Source organism: Homarus americanus, unplaced genomic scaffold (assembly GCF_018991925.1).
Source record: "Homarus americanus isolate GMGI-L3 unplaced genomic scaffold, GMGI_Hamer_2.0 scaffold47967, whole genome shotgun sequence".
Taxonomy (NCBI): domain Eukaryota; kingdom Metazoa; phylum Arthropoda; class Malacostraca; order Decapoda; family Nephropidae; genus Homarus; species Homarus americanus.
The window spans coordinates 2390652-2404892 of NW_024731965.1; the positions used below are offsets into that span (position 1 = coordinate 2390652).

General features: G+C 39.7%; 1 protein-coding gene across 1 annotated transcript in view; it reads left to right on the forward strand.

Moving 5' to 3' along the window:
• Positions 1 to 12127, forward strand: part of LOC121868105 (protein split ends-like) — a 35271-nt gene extending 23144 nt beyond the window's left edge. The window contains exons 9-16 of the mRNA XM_042368375.1: positions 177 to 716; positions 1922 to 2245; positions 3969 to 4041; positions 4760 to 4974; positions 5586 to 5831; positions 6711 to 6911; positions 7974 to 8132; positions 9458 to 12127. Of these exons, the coding sequence (XP_042224309.1) occupies positions 177 to 716; positions 1922 to 2245; positions 3969 to 4041; positions 4760 to 4974; positions 5586 to 5831; positions 6711 to 6911; positions 7974 to 8132; positions 9458 to 9586 (1887 nt within the window). The 3' untranslated portion in view covers positions 9587 to 12127. The remainder of the gene's footprint in view (positions 1 to 176; positions 717 to 1921; positions 2246 to 3968; positions 4042 to 4759; positions 4975 to 5585; positions 5832 to 6710; positions 6912 to 7973; positions 8133 to 9457) is intronic.
• The last annotated feature ends 2114 nt before the right edge of the window (positions 12128 to 14241 follow it).

Here is a 14241-nt window from a genome sequence, read left to right on the forward strand (position 1 = left end):
ACTTGGTTTTGTCGGGTTCGCCAGTCCTATGCTCGAGGTCTTGTATGAACAAAACTTGAAGGGCTGTTTAACTAGTGGGTTAGTTCTCGTGGGATTTCGGCTTCCATTGCTCAAAATTTAAATCTGCAGTTTTAATGTTCTTATTAATGTGTATGTATATGTTTTATTTATTTCAGCCTGTTCAGATCAAGACCATGGCTGTGGTTTCCTCGCCAGCATCCATACCTTTAGGAAACCACGTACGCAAGTCCAGCGTGACAGCCCCAGCTTCTGCTTATTACCCACCAAAGTCTCTACCAGCCACCCCTGGAGTGAGCGTAAGTCAGCCAGTTAGTCGTGCTGCAGTGGTGCCCAAGACTAGCACCTCCAGCAACCAATCACAACCCACGGACCTTTTAATGGAGGGCCGTCCTGTGCCCGGTGCCCCAGCTGCAACTTACGAAACCACCCATGCTAGAGTTGCTCCTGCGGCTGCTATTGAGGATAGTGCAGGTCATCACAGAGTCTTTATTGAGGAACAGCGGGCCGTTCACGGAGAGTTTATCGGCATGAACATGCACCCGCGCTATCCTAACTCACGTTTCCTGGAACCGCCACGCGTCGACGTCGCGAGATTACCCGGTTCTTCTCCGTCGACTCCTTCACCTGCCGGTCGACCCCACGAGTCGGAGCCTCACGCTCCCGCTCATCACAATACGATTCCAGGATACGACATGGTGAGTACCGACTGGAGATCTTACCTCGAACATTACTTTATCACCCTGCTTTATCACTACAGTATTGCATGCTTACATAACCTTTAAAAGACTATAGATATGCATCCTTGGAACACACCGGAGAATACATTGCTGCAGAAGCATGTTTTGAAGAAGGAACTTATACATACAAGTATTATTGTCTCTGAAGGGTTGGATTATGTTGTGCTGAACCAACCAAAAAACATTATTTTATCAGACACTTAAAGCTTTTATCACAGTGAAAAAGAAACTACCATATTTGATAATGACGAAAATGATTTTATTTAAAAGTCAAATTTAATTTAAGATAAACTGTTTGAATTTGGATATCTTTATTTGTTATGTGCGAGGGAAAGTAAATAAAAGTTTGTGAATGATGCATCAGTAAGTGATGAGTGTCATTTAAGTTATTAGGTGATGAAATAGTCTGTAATGAATAAGTGTTTGGAGGATGGCAGTGAACTAGTTGTGTGTGTGTTTCCAGGTTCATGAGTAAGTATTATGAGTTAAGTGGTGGTTATGAGGGCTACAGGTTAGTGTAGATTAACGATTATGAGGTTGTTGAGTAGTGAGTTAGTGTTATGAAGTGAGTTAATGAATGTTGTGATATTTATGAGTTTGTGAGTGCTATGAGTCTTGCAAGTTAGTTAATGTTTTCGAGTTATTAATTTGTGACAGTTATGAGAAAATGTGTTTGGAGATTCATGAGTTATGAGTTAGTAAGATTTTGTTAAAAGTTAGAAAAGAAAATTATACACATTTCAGAATAATGTATACAATAGTTTATATAGGGGTTTAAAGTGGAGAGACAACAATAGAATTTTCCTTGATAAATTCCAGCTTAGTCTACTTAGAGTAAATCAGACTTTGTAGATAAATAAGATACAGAACTGTGCAGTACTGGAATTAGGTTGAGGTAACTACTGTCACTTTTAATGTGTGGCTGTTAGATATTTCTTCTCATAATTCACTGTAAAGCGTGTGACAAAAATACAGATTTTTATATAAGTTGCTTTTTGTTTCTTGCATGTTTCCGATTTTGCTTTTCTGCTTTACCGTACGTTCAGATGAATTTAACATGGTTGCATGAATTTAATGTTGCTTTAATTATTAGGCTGAAAAGGTGTGCATGTTGTTGGTGTGGTGCTTCTCTGCCAACTAACTTGTGGTTGTGGTGTTTTCAGCATGCTGTTGCTGCTGCTGCTGCCCACAGTCACAGTGCGGCTGCCCCCATGCCTGCCTCCTCTGTCTCAGCTGCCCCCAAGGGTGGACTGGCTCACTACTACCATGCAGGGGATGTAGGAGAGTACCAGCAACAGCCTGTGGCTCTCCACCACCCCCACCATCCATCACAGATTAATGCTAGTGGTGGTGGTGGTGGGGGTGGTGGCACTGGTGGTGGCGGTGGTCCTGGTGTTGGTGGTGGGGAACGCTACCTTACCTCTCCACCATTGTCCACCCCTCCCTCTGCCCACACTCCCCCACCTGCCCACCAGCACACCCTGCAGGTCAGTGCCCTTGCCTGTCCCATGCACTTGCGCTTCTCCTTGTTATTACATTGACATAACTGAGGTGACAGCCTAATGGTTTCATGAATGTGATGTCATACTTGGGATACAGAGAATGGTGGTTATGTTATTGTTGCTACTTTGTTTAGAGACATTTTAATGTGTGGGTATCATTTTATGATAATTCTTCATACTTTAGGTCCTTGATAATTTAAAGTGACAAGCCTCTACAGAATGCACAAAACACTTGTAGTTTGCTTGTATGTTTTATTGATGTAGCATGGGTAATGTTGTAAGCTGAATCATGTTAGAAGAACTTGAACAATTCTTAAAAGACAAATTGTGCTTGTGAACCTGTATGATGTACGGAGTTGATACTAAATGTGTTACCTAGTTATTGTTGTACTATATGACTGTCCTTGTAAGTGAGTTGTTAATTAATATGTTTTCAAGAAGTGTTTTAGTGTTATTAGGTGTGGCTTTTCCTCAGGTATAGTATCTGTCTCTGTCTCTGTTTTCTACCTTTGTGGATCTTGTAATATTTAACTTAGTTTTGTACCATCTAGATTGCTGTGGTTGTTGTCATTCTTTATGTCGTGGGTGGCAGTGGAAATTTTTGACATATAAAATACTAGACAATACTTACAAACCTCATTTGTTACCATTTAAATAGTTCACATGTACGGTTAGTATTGACAAAGATCAGTGTAAAAGCCAACATATTCATTACTATAAAGCCGAGTCATTGTGTATGTCTTAACTATGGTTGTTCAGTTACTCAAAGTGAACCAAATGGCAGCAGTGTCCTCTTGTTGTTAGGTGAGGCTGATGGAGCTAACATGTTTTAACCCCTGCCAGTGGCTCCCAGCTGTTTTTAATGGAAGTCATTTTGAAGCATTGCAATGTGAATTAGTGGTTGTTGGTTGAATTGGATATTATTTTAATATTGATTTAGAGAAAGGTGGTGACCATGACACACTGTGAGAAGATTCACTTTACTGTGCTGTCATATATCTCTGAGGAGAGTGGTTGCTGGTGGTGCATTCACTATATGTTGTTTGGTTGGAGTCTATGCATGGAGAAGCTGTGGTGTTGGTTTATTTGAGTACTGTACAGTATTTGGGTCAGGAGACTAAGGTGGATTTTTTTTGGTGTAGGTTAGAGTTGTGTTGTGGTGTGTTGCATCTGTTTGTTTTAGTGTCTGGGTTGATAATGTCTTGGGGCCAAAGCTGCAGCAACACAGACCACTGACTCCTTCCATGTTCCTTTAACATTCTTATCTTTGGTCTCAGGTAATGTATTTTTTCTTCAATGTTATAGGAACTTTCTTGGCACATATCATCCCCACAACTTTTGTTTCATTTACACCATCCTGATGTTAACTCTGTCCCTCACACTCAGTTTATGTATAGTACACTTTCCTCCTTCACCCAAGATAAAGAGTGTTAGGTTTGTAGGCCTTGTTGTTCAGTTCATTACTGTTCCTGGCTACTAGTGTCCGCTTCTCCTTTTTTGCTCTACGGCTCTACATCGCTTCTGTTCTACGGCCAGTGCAGTATGTAGTTTCTCTAGTCTAAATGGCTGTCACCCCATAATGTACATGCCTACACACCTGTACATTTATATATACACATTTAATGATGATGTTAATGACCTCTTGAGTACCATTAGATGTCTTCTCTTGCTTTAAAACTTATAATACAAGTGAACGTTTATCTTGCAGGGTGAGATGATGAGAGGGGTACCTCCTCCATACCTACCACACATGTACTCCTCACAGTACTATGGTATCTATGGTAAGTTGGTATTGACTCTGTTTTAATGGTGGGATTATATGTTCTGTATGTGAATGATCTTAAGTGTCCCTGTGGTGTTATTGTTAATGGGGGATATAAAGTAATTGGATCATTCGAAATCAACTAAATTTTTATGGTATATAAGTTGCATTTGTGATTTGAAGGCAGTTGATTACATGTAGTAGATGATCTGTTGTTATGGTAATTGTAGCTCTAGTAGTGGACCAAGTTATACAACCCCTGTCCATGTGAGGTGACAGTGAGAGACAAGTTGGTGATGGACAGAAAATAGAATTTGTAATTTTATGTTGAAAGATTTAGTTGATGAATGGAAAGGTGGAGTACTGAAGCATTATGTGATTGTAGAAGGAACTAATGTGGTTAGAGTGAGTGAATATTGTATATTTGTATTAGATAATTGGTACAGTAGAAGGGAGAGATTGAAAACTTGACTGATGCTTTGTGTAAAAGGGTCGTCAGCATTAATGAGTTCAGAGTCTAATCATAGTACTGTATTTAGCTGTACAATAGGAACTAATGTACCAGTACTTAATATAGCTGTACATGGACTTTCTTTTGTTAACTCTGTCATAGACTATACAGTATCATAAAGCATTGACTTGGAATTTCTATATTTTTTATATTTTATTATTGTTACTTGTATGATAAGTTACTCGTGTTATAAGAATGTTCTCTACTAAATATTTTTCTTCTCCAGGAGGTGAAAAGATAATAACACCATTGCCACTTGATATGAAGTTAGAGAAGGGTGAAACGGAGAAGCTTGAACCAAGGTCTGGGACTGGCACTCCAGGCCCGGCCGAGTTCCCTCCAAGACCAAGCGGTGCTCCCGCAACCTTAGCTCCGCGTGGTCAGTCTTCGCCTCATGTGCTGGCCTCTCCACACCACGACCGCTCTACCGACTCCCCGCAGGTAGAACTTTTAACATAACCTAACATATTCTGTGGCTAGACACATTAAGGCAAATATCATTACTACACAGATCATGACAGGCTTTTATGTTTTATAGGTTCATGAGGCAGGGGCATCATTTCAGATTTTGCTTAAGGGGCAACACCATTACATGCAAAGAGTAAGGGTCAAAATCCTGCTCCACCGTGGTGCCACCAGGTGGTGCTGTAACAGATGGAACACGTTCCAATACGTTTATTTTTTCAATTTGCATCTGTCCTGTGTGGACCGTGTGGCTGCTAGCAATATGACTTACTTCCTTGCTGCTATTCAGTTTATAAATGATAGGCAATGGGAATGATGAAATTAGATGAATACTTATCATTTTGTTTAATTATGCATAGTAAAAATACTATTGAGATGTTCTCACTAAATCCAAATTCATTTATATGAAAAAGGAATATAATTAAAATTTTCCTTGGAGAGCAAGACGGCCCTTGGGCGGGGCCAAGCCAGGTCTGAGGGGACTTTCCTTGTTGGTGCTCAGTGACTGTTAGTATGATAGATTTTAAACACAGGTAAATTTTGTCCAAGATCTCATAATAATTGATGTTGATCAATGGGATTTGCAGGTGGCCATGGTGTATACTCGACTGTACGACCGCTACTACTATCCTCCCGGTCGCACTGGCACACCCGGAGCTCCTGGGACTGCCGAACACGAAGCTAGAAGTCGTATCTCGTCACCATCAGCTGCTGCCCATGTCTACCCAACCATTCCCCCTACTGAAGTCCACCACCCGTCAATGGTACAAATTTCTCCACAACAATTTACTACACAGATTCCACCGCAGTTACAGATGTTACTCCAGCAACAGGTGAGGAACTGTGCAGGTAAAGGGGTGTTACTTGACAATCTTGGTCTCGTTGATTTCGGGTATTTTAATGTGCTTTGTTAGTCTTGGTTTATAAGTTAGGGTAAGTTTTGTTTGTTAGAGCAGGATATACCATAGACATATTTTTGTGATTTACATTGTTACAGTTGTTGTTTTTTCATTGAGACTAACAATTTTGTGGTCCTTCATCTTCTTAAACTCCAAGACTTCCTCTGCTGGTTAGTTTCCTTCTTACTACGGTTTGTCAGTGTACCAGGCAGAGTGAGCTTCTGTAACTGTGCTTCATTAAGTCGTTTGATCATTAGTGTTGTATGTATGGTGTGCACTGCTGGGGGTACTTTTGAAAATTAAAATATTGACTAGATGGATTTTACAGGTCTTCTGGGTTAGCATACACATCCACACACACAAATTTAAACTCTTTTAAGCCTTTTCCTAGTTAATGAAGGGTGAACACACACACACTCCATTCATTCTTACTGTTCTAAAAGATATGTTTTACTGTGGTAATTGCTTTTGACAACAAGCTTACTATGAGATGATGGTATAAATAATTATATTATACTGTAAATAGTTTCCTTGCACTTATAAAGATTTTTACACGATCTGCTCATAAATCTTACTGTTTATGCTGTCAAAACCTAGTGATTGTGAGACTAATTATTATAAAATTACTGCATAGTATTTTTGGGTCTTTACACACAAGCAAAATAGGATTTCATAGTTTAATTTTCATCTTGTTTAAAAGAAACTGGCATGATTAACTGTGTACTTGGGGAGAGGTGGAAGTTATAGGTGTTATAGCTGAGTATTTAATGTGCCTTTATAACAAAGTTTGAGTTGTTTTAAATGCTTTTCCAGGGGTCTGATGTGACGTGGGCAGGCCTGCTAGGCTTAAAGCAAGATCACGCAGCTGTGCAGATGCTGTATGTGTCTGGCAGCAGTGAGGTTGCCCGCGGTGCTTTACGTGTACATCCTGATGGTACCACCTCCCCCATCCGTATTGGACAAAGAATGAGACTTGAACAAACTCAGCTTGAGGGAGTGGCTAGGAAGATTCAGGTACTGTGCATAGTGTCTTGTCCATTTTATTACCTTTTTTCTCTCTCTCTCTCTATCCTTTTTTATCCCAATTAAAACACCAATCATAGTAGGTTTCACGTAAATGTCATTTGTTCCATTGATGATGATGTTGGTGTAATTGTACAGTATATTGCCCTTCAGCAATGTTTTCCCTCTTTCATTATTATGTCTAACCCATGAGGGAGAGATAAGAATGGTCCCGTGTCTGTTCCCTGTCCATTGTGTCTTTTGAACCTGTTAATATATAGTTAGAATGGGAGATATATATTTTTTTTATGGTGCACATGCCTAGGGCTCCCCTGCTTAATTAATCAAGAGGGTTTCTTCACATACTAGTACACGTGTGGGTTACCTATTCAGAGCTCAGATGTGTCAGAAATACTGATAAGAGAAAAGGCCTTCTCACTTCATGGACTTTACCCTTGATGGCTCTGGTTTCAAATTACCTCAAGATTTATCTGTACTTGGGGGGGGGGGGTCAGACCAGGTTAAATAAAAGGTTAACAAATTGACCAAACTGCTGTAGATGATACATTTTGTTTCACCAAAAAATTATCCTTGAAATATTGTTGCAATACAGACAGTTGGTTTTTATTCCTGACCTTGTAAATATTGTCATAATCTTGAATCACAACATGAAAAAAATTACTGAAGCATACAGTATTCTTTATTCTATGACATTGAAATTAAGTTGTAACAAAAAAACCTTTGTCATGGAATTCAGGATTGTGTCTTGTATTTTTAATCAGAAGTCTGTCACAATAACTGTTGTGTATTGTATAGTGTAGTGTAGTGTATATCATGATAAACCTCCAGTAGAGGCCAATTATATACATCTTTCGTATATTCTTCCAAAGAGTAACATTTCTCTAAGGAAAAAGTTATTAACTATATACATTTATAGTAATATATTGTAAGAGCACTCCAGCAACATGACTGATAAGGAAAGTCTAGTATTTTTTATACTTGGTCATCTTAATATATGATAGTTGATGGATGATTATGTTGAGGATGACACATTTATATGAAACTGTCTCACAGATGGAAGCAGAACATTGCATGCTGCTGGCACTACCACACGGCCGAGATTCCTTTGACTTCATGCAGCAGCAGAACAGTCTCCGTAACGGCATAATAAATTATCTTGTGGTTAAGCAGGCTGCCGGGATAGTCAATGTTTCAGCACCAGGAACACAACAAGTTGGTATCCCAGTTATTCTTTACTGTATTTTACTTGTTTTATCCTGTTACATGAGAGCATTGTTTGTGCTTACTAACTGAACACTACTACAAATGAAGCATAATAGTTTATGTATATTACACATCTACTACTATTAAGGCATATAACATGCTTTAAGAGAATCCTTCCTTACTTGATGCCCTTGTGAATTGACAGGGGTTGCAGATTCAGTGCCTTGGTTATGGGAGGGAATATTGTAATAGAACATATCTGTTACAGTATAAAGTCAACAATTGTGTGAGAGAGAGAGAGAGAGACAGAGTGAGAGAAATTCAGATTCTTGTTTCAAGTCTCCCTACATAAAGATAACAACAAGACCAATCATTATGACTGACTGTGGGACTTGGTGCTCGTGCTTCACTCCAGGAAATTCGGAATGAACTTTAGTTGAAGGTCGACTATACAGTATATTAGATCTACTGCAGTACAGTATAGTGTCACTTCCTATTAAGATAAAAAAAATAACTGGCCCATAAACCATGAGAAGTCATCCGTGTCCCTCTTCACATGTAGTGCTGGTATGTTGATATGAATTATATTGCGTTTCATTAAAGAGCATTAATGTAATACTCTTATATTAATCGACAACTATTAACCAGGTGTCTTGGGTATGTTTAGGTGTACCTGGGTGGAAGTGAAAACATATCAAATAATTAATAAATGCCTTGAGAGGATCCAGAGGTGTTGGGTAGTTTCATATACAGTATTAGCTCTGTTGAACAAGTGGAAAGTAGTTGGATGTTCCCGTCAAGCTGGACATTGTGCTGTCTTCCGTAGCATTTACAGTTATATGGGGCCTCTTCACAGGTATCCATATTTGAAATTATTAGTGCAGTATTGGCAAGGGCGTTGCAGGGTACAGTGTCGTCTACATGTGAATTTAATTTTTTTGCTTTCATTCCATAACTTGTAATCTCTCTGTGCATGTTTTGCGTAACTACAGGTATTACATTCTTTCAGACTTGAGGAAATTTCAGTTTCAAGAATGATGATGCCAATTACTGTAGTTTATATGTTGATGTGAAAGTCTCGTGGATGTATCACGTATCATTCACGGAATTGTAATTACAGTATGTAGTCTTTACCATTCTTTGTTTCAGGATGACAGTTTTCATCAAAAAAAATTTTTTAACAGATTTTGCTAACATATACAGTACAGTATATGTCCTTGAGGTGAGAGGAATTTTACTGTTACATATTTTGAACAAATTATTTTCTTTCTCTTATTAGTTCATTACAAAGTGTTTCGCATCTTTAGTCTAATACACTTCTCCGTGTGTTTCAGCCAGCGTACGTGGTCCACATCTTCCCACCCTGTGATTTTGCCAATGAAAATTTGGCCCGAATCTCACCTGATCTGTTACACCTTGTCGCAGAAATTTCCTACCTCCTGGTTGTCATAGCTACGTGCTGAGCATAAGAAAACCCACCATAAAGTTTACTCTAAAAGGCATAGTTATCGAGTGCAAACAGCCGATGAGGCTCTTCGTAAAGGATTACAGTGTTATGGGTCCAACCGCGAAGGTAATCTCGACACCCCGACTTAGACAGAGAATCAGATGTTGACTTAAATATTACCTATATGATTTGTTAATCTACTTTCAGAACTCAAGAAATTAAATTAAAGAATTAATTACCATTAAACAATAAATTTAAAGTCATCTTGAGCTCTTTCATATCTGTTTTGTGCTTAATGACTGAAAATTAGAAATGCTTAAAGTTCATTGAACCTCAAATTATAACAAAGTTTTAAATCCACCGTACTGTACCGAAGTAACAATCCTCACTCATCATAATCATTGTTAAGTGAGATGGTCCTCTGAGAATGGATTACACAGTTATAGAAATAGCTGTGCCAGTTCCATTCCTCATACTGTGTGTAGTTATAAAGCTACAATGAACTCATTAAACTCTGAATATGACTCGTCAAACTGATAAAGAATTGTGACTTAGTATCTTGCCTCTGTAAATACGTACGAGAAAGACAGTGTGAAATGGACTAATGTACTGTATACTAAAACTAAGAAGGATGCTGTAAGATATACTTGAACAGCATCGTTATATGTGATAAAAGAGTTAATTTATTATGTGCATATAGAATAAGAAAGAAAATGTCTATTTGGCAGAAATTAAGTGTAGTGAAAGTGGATGGCAACTTGTACAAAGCATTAGCATAAACCTGTCGTGAAAGTGAAGTGAAGGGAAGTAGTATAAAGTGGAAGTGGCGTAAATTCCAGATGGTGATAACTGAAATTTGTGTTTGTCCTAACATGATCCTCACAGCAAATTTAAACCGAAACAATATCGAAAAGTAAGACGAGCATTTAGGAAACATTCGACAGGACCAGGTGTCGTGTTAGAAGAATGCGAAAGCGATAAGTTTGTGTCACTGTTGTGTTTTGACTGTTTGGTGTGTGCAGCTTGCAACAGCCAGATGTTCCTGTAATATGTGAGTTCATCACCACTATCACAAAGTGTGGTGCTGTGGCCTTGTCTATTGTGCTACACTACTGCTTCTGAGGACATGCACCCAAGGACATACCAAATAAACAATATCATGACTAACTTCACATGAGTGATGTATGAGTGTTGTGTAAATTGTGCAAGACACAAAAGTTTTGTGTGGCCTAACCAGCCCTGGGCCCAATGGTGCCCGTATGCCGCCTATGGTGTTTAGACAAGCTGTATAGTTGTATATACTGATATTGATTGTAGAGTAATTCTTTTTTACTGTTCATTTTGGTGGAATTGTACTTAAAGAAGCTGCCACAACCACCATCATGATAGGTGATCTACACACAGCTTGATCCACAAACACTGATGAAGCTGTGTGTACACCCAAATGTTGATTGTGTGTGCACACTGCACTCAGGGTGGCTGTGTGCAGCCCATTGTTATTGTGTGTACAGATCTACGCATGAAGTCACCCTGATTTATTTATTACCAGTCATCTCGTTCATCATATATCATCTTTCTCGTGCATACTCCCCCTCATAAGCGATGCTCTGCCTCCTTCTTTACAAACAGATGCACACACACATACATCTCTCTCACCACTTACTTGTGTCTCTAATATAAAGAACTATCTTGGCATACACTGTCTTTAACCTCCCTCACTCCTAGCGTCTCTCCCTCGCTCGTGCTCGTCCTCTTCCTGGCTCCTCAGCACAGCCCTCAGGAACCTTCTGCTATCTTGCTGCAGCACTTACTCTAAGGCATCCTATATTACATGTGTGTCTGCCTCTCTTAGATGCTTTTTCTCTATTTGTAATGTATGGTTTGCCATGACTGTTGTCATGCATATGTTGCATGTGTATTTTTCTAAAAAAAATACACTAAACCTTTAGAATATTCCTTTTCTTTTGATTCCTACAAGCTTGCAGAATGATCATGCAAACTAGGCCATCTCTCTTCTTCCCTCCTTTAAAGCAGCTGTTTGTTCCTTGCTCGCCTGTCACACTCTTCACTCGATTAAGGTGTCAGACAGATTCTCATAATATAAGAAGGCGCCTGATGCGGATTAGCCTGCCGCTGCTACGCCACTCTTCAATAGGTTTTAAAAGGAAAACCACAAACCATTTGGTCTAGAGTTGAAAGGCTTTCTTGTTTCTGCACTGTTTTCGGTTTCTCGGCAGAATTCACTCTATTGTATGTTTGCTCAAGAAGTTAGCGGAATTCTATTTTCACTTTTTATTAATATTATGTATAACATGTGGCAAATATATTTTTGATGTACAGTTTGAAAATGTGAAAAAGTGTTTAAATGTAAGTGTACTTGTTAAGTGTTGCATAAGAGACATGAGGTGTGTCTGAGGCGTTTGTAAATAGGTCTAAATAAACTTTTAGGCTGTGATCCTCAGTTCTCTAGAAGCTTCTTTGGTCAGAAAATTTATTGAAAAGTCCAGTGACCAATTTAAATTATTTCAAAACCCAATAAAGATCACAATGAAATATATAAATTAGTTTCATTAATCCTTCTCCATATCCTCCAGTGCCTATTGCTAATTGTCTGTTGGGATTATTAAGATATTTTCTGAAAATTTGATATTTAGGGAAAAGGGGACTTAAAATACAATACAGTACGCATGTATGCCCAAAATTGTAATTCTGTATTTTGAAGAACCATAATAGTGTAATATGGCTGCAAGCTGTTCATTTTGTCCAGACCTAACAACGATTGTCATCCAAACTTGTCGTTTTACATATGTGTACCCTAGATTCAATGCTAAAGTCTTTCACCTAGCTAAGGTACAGCATTTTTGGCCTGAATGGGACAATTTTTCAGTTGGTGGTGGCCTACAAAGACCAATAAATAGCATTTTGCAATCGGAATTGACAGTCGTAAAACACGAACTGACAAATATAGCAACAAATGACGTAGGAGACGTGTATTGTGTCCGAGCGAATACTCGAACACAATATACGGTATGTGTGTCCTTCTCTCTGTGAGGGGAACCTACAAAGTTTACTGCAAATGGTCAAAATCAATCCGTGATGCCTAAATCAGCGTACAGTATAATAAAGTTGCCTGTATTAAAATTGGCAAAAACAACATTATTTATTGGTCTTCTGTACTGTATTGTACATGTTGGGATATAAACTGAGTGGAAGAAAAGTTTTACATCTTAGTCCATCTACCCACTGACCAGTTCAGAGACCAGTGGTTGATATAGTGAAAACAGAAGTGATATTTCATTAGCTGGAATATTTGACGCAGAACGGTTCCTGGTATGGAGACAAATTTTCCCATCCCTGGAATTTTTCTGATTACTACACTGGAAAAAGTTTTTTTTAGTCTAAATTATGCATCTCGCATGGACAGACACAGAATGAAATGTTTGAAATATGCGGAAAATTTCATCATTTAAGCGGCAAGCGGCCGGAGAGGACCAGACGCGCCGTTCCATTTTGTATTCACGCGGTCCATGCTCGACCATACGCGGGAAGCGGTGCGGGCAGGGAGCGCACAAGGTCGCCCAGTCATCAAAACATTACCGAATTCTTCACCCGCCACCCACCACAGCTGGCCCAAGTCGGTGATAGTGAGGATATGGACTTTGAGGGGTTGGACAAAGAGGCCCTGCAAGCCTCTGTGGTGGATAGTGATACAATTGATACAGGCGAGGGCCAGATTACTGCCCTCTGCCTCGGAACCAACCCTCCATCCCCGTGTGCCCAGCCATGTTTTCTACTAACGTAAGTGTTAAAAAACCTAATATTATTGATATTTCTCTTAAATATTAATTATGTGCATACCATCATAAAATTAAGATACTATTTTTACTACAACGTACGTATTGTGTCGGAAAAAGTGGAGTTTGGGGGTCAGCCCAGTCTCTATTTCAATTAATCCCATATGTTCTGTCATTTCGTTTACGCGTTTCTCGTTTTAGGCAGACCTCCACGGGTTCAATTGACAGCGTAAATGGAGACTATACTGTACACTGTACCTTATATACTGTTGTAGTGGACGTCTCCCCTACAAACTGCGTAGCTGCACACCACCCGCTACCGTCTTCCCTAGCAACCAAGCGTATCCGCATTCCAATGCCCGCCGTATCCTAGCAACCGAGCCAAAAGACCGGCGAGTTCTCGGGTTTTCCCAACACGACTCATAGCGGCTGCTGGGTATATAAGCTCTGTCTCTCCATTGAGATTCATCGTCCACTTGAGAATTGAACCTCGGCGAGGTAGGTTCTCCCTGCTCCCGAGGTACCGCGTGACCATGTTCACCTTCGACCAGGCGAAGGTCGTTAGACTGTTTCCGGTCAAGCGCCCTTCTCGCAAGGAACTCAACCTCCTTGTCCTGAGGAAGTTTTTTGACTCCTCGGGAATCACGGGGGTGACCTCATCGTCACCTTCGCGGAGTGGGGAGAGGCCCAGCAATTGGAAAACGTAAGAAGAATCAATGGAATCGAGATCCAAGTTGAAGCCTACCTTCAGGACAACTTGGTTTTGGGAGTCATCTCCCACACAGAAATCGAACATCTCGAAAAACAAGAACTTGCTGAGCTGATCGGAGATCAGCTCAAAATAGTTAGGAAGCTGACCAGCACAGCTGCCCTTGTT